Source organism: Channa argus, chromosome 11 (assembly GCF_033026475.1).
Source record: "Channa argus isolate prfri chromosome 11, Channa argus male v1.0, whole genome shotgun sequence".
Taxonomy (NCBI): domain Eukaryota; kingdom Metazoa; phylum Chordata; class Actinopteri; order Anabantiformes; family Channidae; genus Channa; species Channa argus.
Genome location: NC_090207.1, coordinates 11,220,127 through 11,236,576, shown reverse-complemented (window position 1 = coordinate 11,236,576; position 16,450 = coordinate 11,220,127). Strand labels below are relative to the sequence as shown.

Genomic DNA, 16,450 nt, shown 5'->3' with positions numbered 1-16,450 from the left:
TGAGACAAGAGGGGGAGGAGACTAGAACAGGAGGGCAGGGTAAGTTGCACCCCTGGGACTGCACTCCACATCCTTCATTTATCTGGAGCCATGTGTAGACAGGAGAATGTATGGAGCAACACGTCTAATTCTTTACTGAAGGATTGCTTTACTGCGTTACAACTTTGTGTTTTCTACAATATACTGCAATTGGCTGTCTAGAGATGGGGTTTAACACACACATACACACACACCAGGGATAAAGACCTGGCCCATGACAACTCTAGCAAGTGTCATGTCATTGTTTTGTCTGATCATTTACCAAACACTGAAGTTAAAGACACAGTAAATCTGATCTTTTGACCGCAGGACATGTCGTGTTTTACATAGGTGACCAGACATAAAGTGACAAACTGACATCAGAGGATCTTTAAAGTGATCCAAAGTAGGAGTTTTAAATTGGAGAAGAAAAGTGACAGCGTTCAAAAGTCAAACAATCCACAAGCAAAGAGCTAAAAGGGCCAGAAAACAAAAACACTTTTGGGGACAAAGCAAGGACAGCCGAAGAAAAGTATTTTAGAAAGCAACAAACAGATGAACGAAGAGCAATAAAGCAGCACACAGCAGGAATAAAATGGAGATTTGCCAACAGAACAAAGTTCCCCATCTATTTACCATATCCCCTCCGTGTTCTTCAATGAGCTGGTCGAGCGCGACCGTGGTTTAAGAATGATACTCATGGTCTGGCTTGTCCTTCCACATCCACACACTGCATATGCACACTGCCTACACGCACACACACGCTGTGCGCGCACACGCACGCACACGCTACGCGCACGCACACACACGCTGCGCTCACACACACACACTCACTCCGGGCCACCTGGACCCTGCTGTCCAGCCCTCTGCTGTGGTCTGACCACGGTCCTCACTGGTCTCCTGAGCTCAGTGGAGTAGTCAGGTCTGTCGAGCTGCTTAAGACTAAACCTTAGTTTAGTCGGATCAAACACTCCATCCAACAGTATTCCACATGGCTGCTCCTCCCCGAGCTCCGATTGTTTCAGAGTAGCTCCTTCTTTACCCAGCTCTCTCTTTCTCACTGTCTCTCTCTCTCGCACTTATCTTTCTTGCCAGATCAGCGTGAAATCTTCCTCTTTCCTAAGGCAACAATGCACTCACTCTGCTTCTCTTTCTCAAGTCTCTGTGTATTTTTTTCCTGACTAGTGGAAATAAGATCTCCTCTTCCTCCCACGTTCCTTTTTCACTCCCTCCTTACCTGTCCCTCTAATTCTGTCTTTTAAGCTCTGTGTCCCTGCCTCTGAGTTACATGACTTTCCTATTCTCTCTCTGTCTGACGAAGGAGGGGCTGTTTTGGTTGTAGTAATTCCTTGAAGGGCGGGACTTGTATCCCCCCCACATTTCTAACAATTGTTTCAAGCGTCGATCAGCCAGCTGCCACAGCAACCAAAATCACCAGCTAAAGCATGCCAATGATTTTGAGAGAATATGCAAACATAGCCTTGGTCGACTTTCATCATGTGAATCCAATAAAGAAGCAATAAATTGAGTAAACACAGATTTACTAAAACAATAAACAAGGGTTAGGAATACACTGACACGTGGTAATAGTACATAGTTAAATACAATGTGCGAAAGCACTGAGAAGACATATGAAGCGAAGGAGGACACAATGTATCTTAATTCAATTATAACAAACAATTTTATGAGACATGATTTTTGTCCATATTAGTCCATAGTTTAACGCTAAATATGATGTTAATGTACATAAATGTGCGGTAGACAGACAGTATGTGGTTTTTATCTTTTGTGGTTTTATCTAACATAAAATATTCCAGTTTTGTAAATCCTGCACATCACAGAAGAATTTGGGAGAATAGACATTTTCTGTGGTCTTTAACTGATGATTAAAAGCCACATTGGCTAAGATCTTTATTCAGGCAACTTTGTGCTTTGCTACAGTTTAAAAAACAGTACCTCCAACAGACACGATTACACTCCAATACATATCTTTTTCTCAATGTCTGAAATTCTAATACTATAGTGAACCAACTGAACTCATTTCCGCACTCTCTTCAGAGAATTATTATTACTGAACATTCTACTTTATCAGAATGGTTTTGTTTTTCCTCCTTTTACACACAAGACACTACAGGTTATTTAGATTTTTATGTGCTTATTTTCCCATAAAACATCGGCAGAGCCTTGTTGGCTATAAATTCCAATCACCACTGTGTTACTATCTGTAAAATAAGTGCGAGTGCAGAGCTTAGATGGAATTGTTTGCTGCTTGTGTTGAGGGAAACTACAATAACCCAGTGCAGAAAAGTGTATGAGCCTCCTGCATTGTCATTCACAAATGAATGAGTCAAGTCAAGCGTGGTACCTCACCCTCACATGCACGGAGTGAGGAGCTTATTGGCTAAAGAATCACAATGAGCTGGCCATCAATCATGTGAAAACAAACAAAAATTGGACAATGAGACGTTAGAGTCAACACATAATTTGCACCATTGTAGCCTATTCTAAATATTTAAAATATTATGAGCTACTTTTATAAGCATGAAAGCTGTAAAAGCAGCTTTATTTTAATATGCTTGACGTTCGAGCACAATCTTGCACTTAATAGTTGTGAATTACTGTCAGAAAGTAATTTACAGGGAACCAAGATAAAACACAGCTCTACATCAACACACTTGATTAAAAATAGGGCCCACAATTAGCTTGGTCCCTTGCTGTAGCTCCAAAAATTGAAAACTTCCATCCAATAGCAACAAGCAGGAAAGACCACACACCTAATCAGAAACATCAAGCATACACATGGGTGCAGACCTATTATCTCAAAAAGTGGTGAGAATGACTGATATTCAGATCAGTCAAAGGGTGGCTGCTGTTTGTTCAGAAACAGCGTGGGTTCAGAGACAGAAAGCAGCAGAAAAGGAACTACATCCCTCTCTAGCTTTCGTGAGGAAAGAATTAATTTACTCTGACTACTTCTGAGTAAATCAAATAGATTTGCTTTTATGTCACTGAAACAAAGGGGAACACTTGAGGATAGAGCGAGACAGATGTTGATGTCTTGTCTATATATAAGCAGATGTAGCTCACATGCAAAAAATGAAGACACACACACACACACACACACACACACACACACACACACACACACACACACACACACACACACACACACACACCTCACACAGTTTCAAATCTTATGCCAGAATCAAGATTGAACCATGAAAGACACTTCTGAAGCCTTTAGCTCGCTCCTAAATGACATCTCTTGGACAGTGCAGCTGATTTCATGCTTTTATGTTGTTTTACAGCTAAAAAATGTGAACATGTTTGCTCAAAGCGAGTCACTGAGAGCTGAATAGGCAGATCTAATGCTTTCAGTCTAGCATGGCAGAATGATGTAGTTTATAGCTTGGTCATAGGGGTGAAACTAATCCTATTATCACGGTCTGCACATTCCAAGGAAAGAAAAGCCAAAGAGAACAGAACACTGGGGAATCCAGCCACATTTCACATCCATATCCATATCCAGCCTTGAAATCACATGAATACCTAATGAAACCACAAAAGACTAAATTAAATGTAAAAAGTCTAAGTCTTAACAAGTTAAAATTCAAACATCTGAGCACACTTGTGAGCGTAGACAGACACTCAATTTACCGCAGGATTTCAAAAAATTTTGAATTTAGCTCATAACCATCAAAAACTTGACAACAAGAGCCATACAGTTGGTTCTTGATTTTCCTCTCTCTAAAAAGAACTTAACCCACATATGCCAGCATCCACACACCTAACACACTCATGTATAACCAGTGTTTACTTTGTGGCTACACTACTGCCATCCCCAGGCAGCAGAGGTGTAAAACATGCACATGCACATCTAGTCCTGCTCAACTACAGTTACATTTAAAGGATGCAAAAATATTTCAAGTCAGAACCAAACCCTCCATTCAGAATGGCATTAGTTTTACTTGGAGAGCTCCACAAAATGTAAATGCACCTCATCTGGAAGTTCAAAATCCTTTTCTTAACAACACAGTTACTTTGTTGGTTGGGTGATAATGTCTCTTAGAAAAACAAAACTCAACCATTAACAATCTATTGCAAAATTTACAATGATTGCATTTATACATTTCTCACTTAATAAAATTATTAGAATTATTGCTATTCTTCCTCAGTGATGTGATCTTCATAGCATTTCCACTTTATATAAAAGTATAACACAATGTCCAAATGGTTGTATAAACTGCATACATAGTATTAATATACATATTAGTATTAGTATACATTGTATACTGTAAATTCTCATCATTTAAAAAAAAAAGATTTCTAAGTTTGGTTCAGCTCAGTTCAGTCAAAAAAATAATAATTAAAATAATGTAGTGAATAAACATAAACACTAAACACTCTGTTGAGCAAATTTATTACATACATGGCAACTGCTATTACATTCATTGTTCACTAAATGGTTATTAAAATCATTGCAGCCCTATCTAATAATCACCATTTAAGGAGAACATAAATCACATTAGAGAGTCTGCCAAATCAATTTTGTCCCACGCATAGAGACATCACTGCCACCTAGAGGTAATATGAGCATACTTGTCAAAAAATAACAGTTGCATACAGTAGATTGAGTGACCAGAGTTAACGGGCAGAATTATTGATTGTGTAAAACAAAGACCTCCTAGACAAACCAGGTACAGATAATATGGTGCTGATAAACACACAACCCAGTAAATGCTGATATAAATAGCACTAAACTATGGAGAAGGCAGTGAGCACAGATGGCTGTTGTTATTGGCTTTATCTACTATGTCTATATGTCTACGAGCACCACTAGGCATTACTGTTGCTTCATATTCAAATACTATAGAGGCATGAGCAAACATACACATTTAAAATCTCATATTTATGCACACACAAAAATCAAACAAGTGGTCACAGGTCAGATTATAGCGCATGTTGCTTTTGACTGGGGTCGCAGAGTTCATATTAGTCCGAGACATAAACTATGAAAACTGATGCAACAAGCTCCTACAATTTTCTGTTTGAGCTTAAATGGGCAGAGAGTGCTCTAATGATTAGCTTGTGCTCTGCTCTGATTAGTGAGCAAATCTGTCGTCCCGAACACCTTAATGATTTAGATGACAACTGGATGGAACCTCCTTATTTATCATTTACCTTGCTCTTAACTGTGTTTTTTTAAGAGCAGAATAGCAGCTTCTCTTGGAACACAGAGAGGCACAAAAACACACATGCACACAATTACACATGCTTGAGACAGAGCAAACAGCAAAAATCTGACAACACAACCAGCCACCAAGCAGTGAACATTTACACAGCTCCAGTTCTGTGTTCCAGCTTGATTTATTTACCAGCTAATGTTAAGATAAGCGGGAATAGACACAATTTGTCCACATTCAAGCAAATCATGGAAGCACAGAAATACACAATACACATAGCCACAATTTATGCACAAATGCAACAAGAAACACAGCTTTTAAAGCATGACTGACATGACTTGTCTTACTCTCATGCCATGTCTATTCCATCTTAACTTCCCATGCAGGTCATTTTTAGATGGTGACTAAGAGCAGAGCAACACAAGCAGAAGGTGACAACAATACTGAACAACAATGTAAAGAATGCAGATAATACAAAATGGATCCATATGACAACAAATCCTATTCTACAGAGACGTTTTAAGATAACTTCCCCAACACACCCACCCACAAACTGTCTGAGTGTCAGAGACCAGTCATACCCTCTCCTGCCCCGTGGTTTGATGTCAATGGGCTTGTTGGTGGCATAGGGTGAGCCACTGGAGCACGCGTGGCGGTAGCGGGCTATCCTCTCCAGAGATAGATAATCTGAATTCACAGGCAAACTCATTTTGGCTAGGCTCCTAACCCCAACCACACACAGACACTTGTCAACACAGATGAAGAAAGAGAAAGAGGGAGGACAGACAGGAGTGACAAGCCTGATAAAGCTATCTCAGTTGGAAAGGAGGAGGGCTGCGGGAGGAGAGAAAAGAGGGCTCAGCATGGGTGTGACTTGATTGGGGCAAAAGATGAAAAGCAATGAAGAGCAAGAGAGAGAGAGATGCTGGAGAGGGAGGAGCAAAGTGCAGTGGTAAAGCAAACAAATTTATCTTTTCTTTCAGAACGCCATAAAGAGTATTGACAGCCACAATACCAATGGTCTAGTTATTATTTAGACTGCCGCAAGGTTACATAATCATGATATATGTATGGTATAAACAGACAGGAGGAGGAGGATGATTGGTGCACAGTGGAGATGAAAACAATCTGATGGCCATCAGAAATCCAGATTAAGGCTGTTTCATAACAGATTTTCTCTCACTGGACTTAATGTTTTTAATCATTCATACCTCTTTGTTCTTCATCTAATTCTTCTAATGAAAATAGTTCCAGAAACCCAACTCAATTATTGAGCACAGGTCATGAGGGTGGTATTTAAGACTTACAATTTAAGATTTAAAATTAATTTACAAACGCTAACAATATTTTACCAATATACAACAAGTATTAGAAATTTCAGGAAATACATGAACAAAATCGTCACTTTGATCCATGCAGCAACAATATAATTTACATGTCAAACTACATGCTGCTTAGCATGAAAATAATTTGGTAAAATATTTTTATGTGCAGGCTCAGAATTAATTTGTTTATTCTGAAACTTAAGTTCACCAGCTCAAAGCTTCAACTCACTCCTGGCCCTTATTAAATGTTACTCTTCACCACTAGAGGGGAGCAGAGTACCACAAGAAACCATTTAGAACTAAAGGAGGAAAAGCTTATATCATGACAAATGCATGTCAAGTGAACAGCTTTAACTGCAATGATTCAAGGATTGGTACTGAATATATGTGTATGATGTTATCATACACAAAGCCATATAGGTAGAGAAGGCGCCATAATACTAAAGGCTTTAGTGTAACAGGATTAACTGGGCATGAAGATCCACAGCTTGGTGTTTCAAATCAGATTAGCATTATCACACTCGTCATATTTAGACAGTTCAAATCTAAATCACTTTCACTAAATGACTTCCCCCAACTGTTCTTAGCTGCTGACAGGGGGCGGTCTCCTCTACAGGTACACATTTAGGTCACCACAACAGGTACACACACACAGAAGGCAGAATCTCTGTGGTGTTACAGCTTCTGCTCAGCTCTGACAGAAGCAGCCAGCATGTGACAACAGGTCCTGGGTGAACAGGGAGGCTGTCAAAGTCACAGATGAAAAGACAGACACAACGGGCTTGTATACACGCACTGAATATCTGAACAGTGCATGATCACACCCACACACACACAAGTGCTGACTGAGTGCTAGCATTTTAAGCAAACACACAGAGACACACACAACAGCTTGCACGTGAAAAGCACACAGATCTCTACTTGTCCTGCTCACTCTCAAAAACACAACTTGCAACACAAACATATGTCTGCCGAGACAATGAGTTGGTCACATGCTGCCAGCGCCAGCGACGAGCTGTGACAGACGCCAGGTGACGGTGAGACTGACGTCACTCGGTGTCCCCGAGGCTCAAAACCATGACACCTGAGGCACTGGTATCTGAACAGTGAAATGTGTCTACAAGCTTCACCTTGGAAAAATGCAGATTAGTATTTTTAAAATGTTCATTTTTAGAATAATACATTTGAAATCAATTGTCACATTAAGCTTTTGTATGCACTGTTTCATTATGTTATGAGTCAATCCTGGTGAAATTAAGCTTTAAATAGAAAATAGTTAATTCTATATTTAAGTAAGAAATTATACATAGCCTGAAAGACCAGGACTGAGACAGTGGTTGAGAGTGCGTGAAAAACAGGATTGCTAGGTAATCAGCAGTAAAATCATATAAAAGACCAGCTGGACAACTGTCAGTAAAAGACGATTTAAGTGAAAGCTGAAACTGAAGTTGTTAGTGATTATGTTTGTGATGTTGAACAATAGTTTTTGACCACCCTCAGAATAAGTGAGTGCTGGTTTTCAAATCTTAGGTGCAGTCTGAGGTGGGGAGGCTTCCATTGAATTCACCGGTTTTGGGTAATGGCCCTGATGACAGGTCAACTTTATAAAATAGTTTTGCTCCTTTATCTTCTATCCCCCATCAACATCTCAGGTTTTGATACCACGGCACATTTTGGTTTCGTGTTCCATAAAACACAACAAGTTGAGTGGTACAGAAATCGATCCCTAGTCTTAACATGAATGGCAAAATCATCTATTTGTTTCCAGCTTTTAGTACTTCTTCAATCCTTCAAGTATCAATACTTTAATATGTTTAATAATAATTTTAGTTAGTGCAAATAAGTGTTGGGGAGTAATACTTTACCTACTGTGGCAATTTTAGTCAGCAGATCCAATGTCATTTGAGCTTTATATCCTGCACTAGTACGTCGATACTTTACTTGAAGTTTCTTTAATGTAATGTCATAGGACAGCTAGAACAAACACACTAATAAACTGACTAAAGATGACTAAAACAAATGGCATCTATGTAACAACAGCAGCAACTATTTTTACACCGTTCAACTCCATAGACAAATAATAAGATGGATTTTGAGGAATTAAGAGATACGGGAAGGACAATGGCAGCTTATTCAGTTGGCACTCTGTTGCCAAGCTTTGCCCAGAGACAAACAGAGCAAGTGACAGTTAGGGGACAGAATTGCTTTCTATCCATCTGTCAGATTCAGCAGCTGTTTTTTCCATCAACAAAGCTGCTCCATGTGAGCTCACTGAAAGGTAAAAAAAAAAGCAAAAGGCAATTGTGTGATGAAGCATAATGAAAAATAAAGGTATACCTTGCCTTAAAGACACTTTTGCAGCTTAGTGCCATGGCAACTGCAGCTTCACTACAGTTGTAAGAAAACCGAATATGATTAAAATGATTGGATATTTGTTTTCAAGTACATAACTCAGCAAAGGTAATGTGATTATGAGACAACAATAGAATGGTAATTGAGATTCATGCGGCGTTGCATTTGTGTAAATGTAACAGCTCCCAGCTCCTCATGCTGCTTGAGAACAGCTGTTATGTGTGCCGAGGAGCAATTCCTTTGCCACAGCTACACTTGCACGTCCTGCCTGCCTTTACAGTCCCCTGCTAGATTCGTGTTTATGATGTCGTTGTCATGGTGACCATGCAGAACTCAAAAGGGACAGGTAGGTCCTGACAACCAATCAGCTTTCAGTTGCTAAGGACATGATGGCAGATTGAGTAATGAGAAAATGAGAATGACAGTGAACATCTCATAGGGTCAAGGATGGAGAGATGGAGTAGAGAGATATTTGCTCTAACAGGGAGGTTTAAGAATTCAAATACCGTACATACTCTCAAAATGATGAACCTCACACACTGGACTATGGCTCAAGAAGTGACCATGGTTTACCTGTGCTCTATTAATAACACTAGCTGACTCACTAACTGGAGAGAGAATTTAAGTGGTCTGAATTACTGGTTGTGTTGTAGACTCACCTGAGCACAAAGGTGAAACAAAAGCAGTCCTCAATATTTAAAAAAGGAAATTAAATGTCTGAGGAAGTGTGACCTCTCAAAAGAAGACACCCCAAAAAAATGCTCCCACTCGTGATTTGCAAGCTTGTACTGCAAGTGTTTGTGCTCCATCAATCTTGCTGCATCCCCTGACTACATGAGTGTGTTGTGACGTGTTAAGTGTGTGCTAGACAATATGAATGTTAGAATAATACTTAAAGAAATCTGAAGAAACACCTGGTTTACCACAGCTCTCAGAGACATTTCCACACCACATACCCAGTAAACCTTGACTTCCAGTCCAAGATGAGGCAATTGTATATAAATTAAGAGAAACATTCAAATCACATTCTGTGCAACCAGAATTTAATTAAAAACTATTAATGATTCATTTTCTATGGACTGAGTAATCAATCACTGATTATTTCAGTATTGTCACTTAACAAGGTTACACATGCAAATCTAAAAGTAAATGACTTTCTTATTCTCAACAACTCAAATTATTAACAGGCTTAAATATGATTTAAAAAACTTGAAAGTAGAATTAAATCATGTAAAATAATGCAAACACAAAACACTTCCAGTTGCAGTATGTCATTGTCAATGTGCAAACAGAGGTTTTTGTCACAGCCAGCTGCAGCACACATACAGTACAAAGTCACCCAACCGGGCTGATGCTATTCAGTGGTGTTCTTAAAAAAACTAGCCTGTGCTCATTCGAGCCAAACACAGTCACAGTGTTATCCATTAATCTCAAAAGCAATTTAATCAATGAGGTTTGCTGTGCCATGTTGGAAAAGAATAGCACAACCAAGCCCACACAGGAAATATTTCTTCTGTATTTCTGTGGGTGCTTGGGTTTTTGGACAGTATGCAAGTGTGCGCTGACAATTCATGTTATTCATGTTCAACTTATTTTCATATGGGTCTCAACTACTTTTACACTGCAGAGTAGTGCTAAGCTATTCATCTTCTCCCAGTAACTCCACACAGTATACACTCAGTTATAGGCATCACAGACACTGTTTTGCTTGCAAATAGTCCGTTTGTTATAAAAAAATGAATGCAGAGACACTTATGGATTGCACAATTCTCTTGATAAGCTCTTGCATATCACACATGGACACACACAGTTCTTGCTGTAGCACATCTCAAGCACATGGCCAAGCTAACAGGTTTAACTTGGCGGCGTTCCCAGTGATGTCAGAGTAATCCTTCAATAAAGCCCTGATGACATCACCATACTGGTGAGAGTCTATGAGAGCTGAGGCCACATGTGTGTGGAGACGTTGTAGTCAACGTGTGTTTGTCTGGACCATAGGTATGCGTGTGTTTATATGTGTGTGTGTTAGGGATACCCTGTCAGAGAGTGCTAAGTGTGCTTTCCCTGCAGTTCAGGTAATCCAGGTTAAGATGTTCTTCAAAACACCCACACCCACACAAGCAGGAAACACTGTGGCTATCTTAATTACACAACGGCCACATATGCAGGTTATTTAGTAAGCCTCAACATTCACGCAAGCAACTTTAGTCTCCAGACAGGGAAGAAAGACAATTGCAGATAAGGTGCGCAAGAACCTGTAAACTCCACATGTAGCCCCCCGTAAACTGCTACAGACTATCAACTCTTATTGAGTATACTGGGATGTGACTAGCCTGAACCTAAACTGTCTTAACAGAAGTTTTAACACTAATCAAGAGATCTTAAGATAAGGTCCTACACAGGCAGCTTTATATACACTACCAAGGAGTAAGTTGGGTTAAACTTTTCCTCCTACATAAAATTAGAAATACAGAAGGTATAAAAAGCAACAGTACTGCAAAGCTAATTGGTATATTATTATATTTAGCAAGAAAGATCATCTTTAAAATCTGGATTTCGATTTTATGTATGCTTTTTTAAGGTTGTTAATATGAAAAATAAATAAATAAAAAACAAAAAATGTATTTTAAAAAATTGAATTTTTATAAAATAAAAATATGCTTGTTATATAAAAAATTCATTTTATTGATAAATATAAAAAACTCAATGAAAAGACAGGAAAGTCAAAGAAATTTTGACTGCAAATCTCTGAACAATTAAAAAGTTTTACACTTCTGAAGAGTAATCTGAGAAGAGGCACAGTCAAATTGATGCAAATACTGTACTAATACAAATAATTTATGCAAAAAAACTCTCAAAATGAGCACTTCAATACATCTTTTCCTTGATCAGAGAAGATGATAAAGTGGGCCCATTAAGGACAACTTAAAGCAACCGTAGACTGAATCACCTGTCTATAGACATTGATGGCAGCATTTGAATTTTATGTCAAGAGCCAGAATCTATTCTGTCAGGTTTCAAAATTAGATGTCATGTTGCTGATCAAAACACATAGGACCCGTTTATACTACTGTACAGATCTTTATAGTGTTGTTGTTGGTGGAAAACTAGATTGACTTATGTTATTTCAGCGGCCCACAGATCAACCTGCTACGTCCCCTAATCTAAACACAATGCTGTAAAAGCACATTTGGGAAGACATAAAACAGGATTCTTGCAGCAGGAATGCGCTGCTGGAAAAGAACAAAATCCCTGTGGAACAGTCAACAAAAGAGGTCAGCGATGGCTAATGATACTAAATGTGTTGATATTCAGTGTTGTCACAAACACACTGTCATTGTTCATCCCTTTCCTGTTGAGATGGTGTTATTCTACAGCCAACAACATGAGATTCCTTCTTACCGGATGGATGAGAAATGTAACAGGGTTGAGCAAGTGGGAGTGCATTTCCTCCAAGGAAGCTTTGTACAATTTAATTCAAAATGTGCCAGTGCATGCAAAAATACAGAGGAAGGTGAAGTATGCAGACTAAACAATGGTAATAAAGAGCGCTATGCAGAGATATGCAGGAAGCCTGATACAATGCACCAATATGACTGAGCAACAGGGAAAAGCAGAAACAACTAATTATCAAAGAGAAGTCAGGAATTCAATTAAATTGAGTTTTTCTGTGAAACTGAACTCTACAAGTAAGCTCTATAATAAAGCATCACCAAAATGAAACACAAGAAACAACAACTTTACATGCCATTCACCTTCCTTCACAGCTTTCCAAGCAAACATTTACAGGATTTCTAATTCTGTGTAAGTCTGTAATATTTCTAAATCTAGCCAGGTATGTGTGTGTGTGCGTGCATGTATGTGGGGGGGACTCCCTCTCTCAGGCTAAGCCTTCCTAATCTGTTTGTATGCCTCCCCATAAACACTGGCGTCATCATGGCAATCCTAATCACAATCATCGTCATGAACAGTGCCCCCCCATCATCATGCATTCCTGTAAACAAGAGGTAATTCTAGCACTTGATGCTATATAGGTTCATTTAGTGCACCTGCTGTAATTTAACAGATTATATTTTTCATATGCCACCATACCTTAATAACTCAGACACGAGCTGCATTCAGCAACATTCAGTTACATTTGTACCGATACAATACATTATGATTCAGGGCCATGCTGATTCAATTTCATAAAATTCAGCTGATATCAGTTTTACACATTTAATAAAGCATTTGCTCTTTGCAGTGACAGAACTAAGAATATTCGCTCAAGTACTACACTTTTGTAGTTTTTGAAATAGTTCTAGTTTCTCATTTTTCTCTACAATTTGGAAGGAAATAAATGTACAATTTACTCCCCTAGAATTAGCTGACATCTTTATGAACTTTTTAGACAGGAAGTACTAATACAAAATATAAATTATACATTATCATTCATCAGTTAATGGAGTCATTATGATTATGGACTAATCAATTGGCCAATGTGGCCCTAAGAACTGAAAGCACTACATTTTAAGAAAACACATGCAAATAGACAAAACACATGCAAGTAGTGTAAACCACCTCCACCGTTACAACTCCAACAGTTACACATTATTGCATCAATAATTATAATCCAGTAGTTTCATACTATATATGTATTAATATAGACTAAACCAGTGGAAAAACACAGTAAGTTCACCTTACATACTTACTTACACAGTAATGCCACTACTCACAAATACCACATCTTAAACACTAAACAGTGTTTATGTCCCTGCGTGTGACATTAGCTTATTGCTTCAGTTACTTCCTTTTTTAAATTTATTTTGTAGTTCCGTATCGATTATTCTTTACTGTACTAAACAGCTGTAATAACATGGTAACATTGCATTATATATGTAACATGTATATTACTTACCACTAGAAGTGCTGTGAAGAGCTTTGCAATGTGTGGAGAGGGATCACATTGATTTGGCCTATTCCTCTTACTCATGGCTCTAAGAGTTTATATAAAAGAAGTAATGATCCACAGCTTTCTCTTTTTAACATAGCAAACCCCCATGGCACACAAAATTAAAATTATATTGTTTAACTGGAGAACCAAGAGGATTTTGACTGATTAACAGATTAACAGTTTAATATTTGAATACCTTGGCTTGAAGGACAACATGTTGGGCATTACTATTAAGCTAGTGTTATACTTGAGAAATAGAACGTAACAAATCTACAAATACATTTTTGCTTTGATGTACTTCTGAAATGCGAAAAACCTATTGAAAGTCACAGACTTGCATTACACAAAAAAATAAAAAATAAAACTAAAAAACGGTATACCATGATACTGAGATACAAATGTTTAGTAATAGAACACTAAGGAGGAGGTTAAACCAAACAACTGATCAAGCAACCTTTGCTGGTTACGTCAACAGATGCTTGGGGTAAAAGGGGTTACCCATTAAGCTGTAGCCTAGACATCCAAACCACTTCCTAACACACACACACACACACACACACACACACACACACCAAGCAGTGATGCATTAAAAAACCCTTCAGGTTTAGTGTATTTTAAACGTCAGATCTAGGCCTCCACCTTCACACTATTTTCTTTAAAACACTCTTCTCTACATGTTGTTTCTTTACAACCATTTATTTTTCCTGTGTTGGAAGTATATTACAAGTCGCTCTCAGAGAGCTGCTTTGTACCTGCAGGAAAGGATCGGTCCACAACATCTGTTGGGTCAAACAAAGACGTGCATGACAGAGCTGTTTAGCCGAGTACAGATTTTTTTCATAATTTCTCTGTATTTTGCCATTGAATCAGTAGTTACAGGTTATAAAAAATCAAAAGAAATTTTCCCACTTTGTATCAACAATGTGACATTTTCTACAGCATATAGTTGAAAGGACCTTTACTGCGTATTATTGTGGCCAGGGATTTACTATGGATTAATCTGTCAGTTATTTATCAAATTAATTGTGTATAAAAGTGATAGTGATTTCCAACCTGCAGTCCAAACCAGGGATATGGCAGTGATTCAGTACAGACATTAAGATTGGTGATTACACAGTGCCAAGCAAAAATTCATCATTCACCTACTTTTCATTGTACATTTAACTAACAAAAACATCCTCATTACCACCTGACACTGCATGGGTAATAGCAGGTACCCACAGACCATAGTTTAGCTTGTAACATTTCTATTTTTGATTTATGCTGAGCTCATAAAAGCACCTGCAGCCATCCCCTGCCTCCAATATGTCTGGCTGCCACGCTGTATTCTTATTGATCTGTACATCTTCTTGCCCCTGTCCCAGAGATTAACGCAAGATTGAATACCCCATCTAGCAGCTGCTGTGTAGAGAACAGCGAGTAACAGCACAGGTTGAAATGAATAACACTGAAATGGAATAGATATTTAAAAGTAATGTGATGCCAAAGCTCACATTCAAGGCCTCTGCGGCCAATGTGTGTGCTTAATGTGTAATGCAGTAAACAAGTTGTATACCAACTCTTGTTGAAGCCAGCAAAATAGCTGCAAAGAGTTATTACATCTACTATTATATTATTTTATAATGCTGAAAGAAAACCCATCTTCAATAAAAAAACAAATGCAAGCGAGGTTGACTCCTTTTATGAAATTATTTTAATGACGCTAATAGATCTTAATAGGATTAGCTTATAGTTGCCTGCCAAAGTGTGTTTTTGGCTTTGATATGTTGTAATGAGTAATGACAAGGCTGTCTGTAGATATTACTCATTCTGCACTGCATCTCATCTTAGTGAAGGGTATGTCTGCTGGTCTGGAAGGCGTAAGCGTGTGGGTGTGTTCAAAAACCCATGAGGTGTTCTTACATAGACGCAAGTGAAAAGGAAAAAAAATAATCAACTGTAAAAAAATTGGTAGAATAACACAATAAGAGATCCAAAAGCAGCTATGTGTGAAAGCGGATGCTGAAGCAAGTGATAGGCTGGGAAAAAACAACTCAGTTTGGGTACGAAGAGTATTAAAGCTGCCAGTGCTAATTGAGTCAGTCATTGAGTTCATGTGCACTCAGGTAAGCAGGTTTCAGTTGGCTTTCTCAGCAAAGCTGATTTATTAACGCTCACTGAAATGGGAAAGCTGATTTCTGAAATTGGGGGTGCGGATTCAGGAAACCCGACTTTCACAGGTAGATTCCTCCCAGAGAACAGCAGATATTCGAATCAGCTTTGTCAATTAATGCATGAGCATAACAAAAGGCTGCAGATCTCAGTTGAATAAAAATTAATCATTAATGAGGCGATACAGCCACAAAAACAGCAAAGAAAAAATTATTAAGTAAAAATAATAGAGGCTACTGCGCAGGGATTCTTGTCACGATTTGGTGTGGTTCTCTCTATCTCAAATGATTCAATATGTATCTCAAAACAAGGGCCATGATTAAATACAAAAACAATGTAGCTTTGTAACAACGATACAGTACGATTTACCATCCCATTGATTCGACTCAGCCGAAATCCCTTTTTAATTTGGCATCTAGACTATTTTATTCCATTGTACCAACTACACATATTATAGAAGTGTTTGCATTTTGCAGTGGTGGAACTAA

At 38.4% G+C, this 16,450-nt stretch overlaps 1 protein-coding gene across 7 annotated transcripts in view; it reads right to left on the bottom strand.

Annotated features, from left to right (window-relative positions):
* pde4d (phosphodiesterase 4D, cAMP-specific) overlaps positions 1-16,450 on the bottom strand; it is a 153,518-nt gene that overhangs the window by 31,116 nt on the left and 105,952 nt on the right. Inside the window, exon 1 of one of the 7 annotated variants that reach the window (XM_067520293.1) lies at positions 853-1,334. The exons of 5 other annotated variants lie outside the window; for them this stretch is intronic. Coding sequence is in view for 1 of the 2 variants with exons in the window: in XM_067520292.1 (XP_067376393.1) it covers positions 655-719 (65 nt within the window). In the remaining variant the exon portion in view is untranslated. Of the gene's footprint in view, positions 1-654; positions 832-852; positions 1,335-16,450 lie in introns of those variants that run through there. One more of the 7 variants, XM_067520292.1, reaches the window with a different exon arrangement.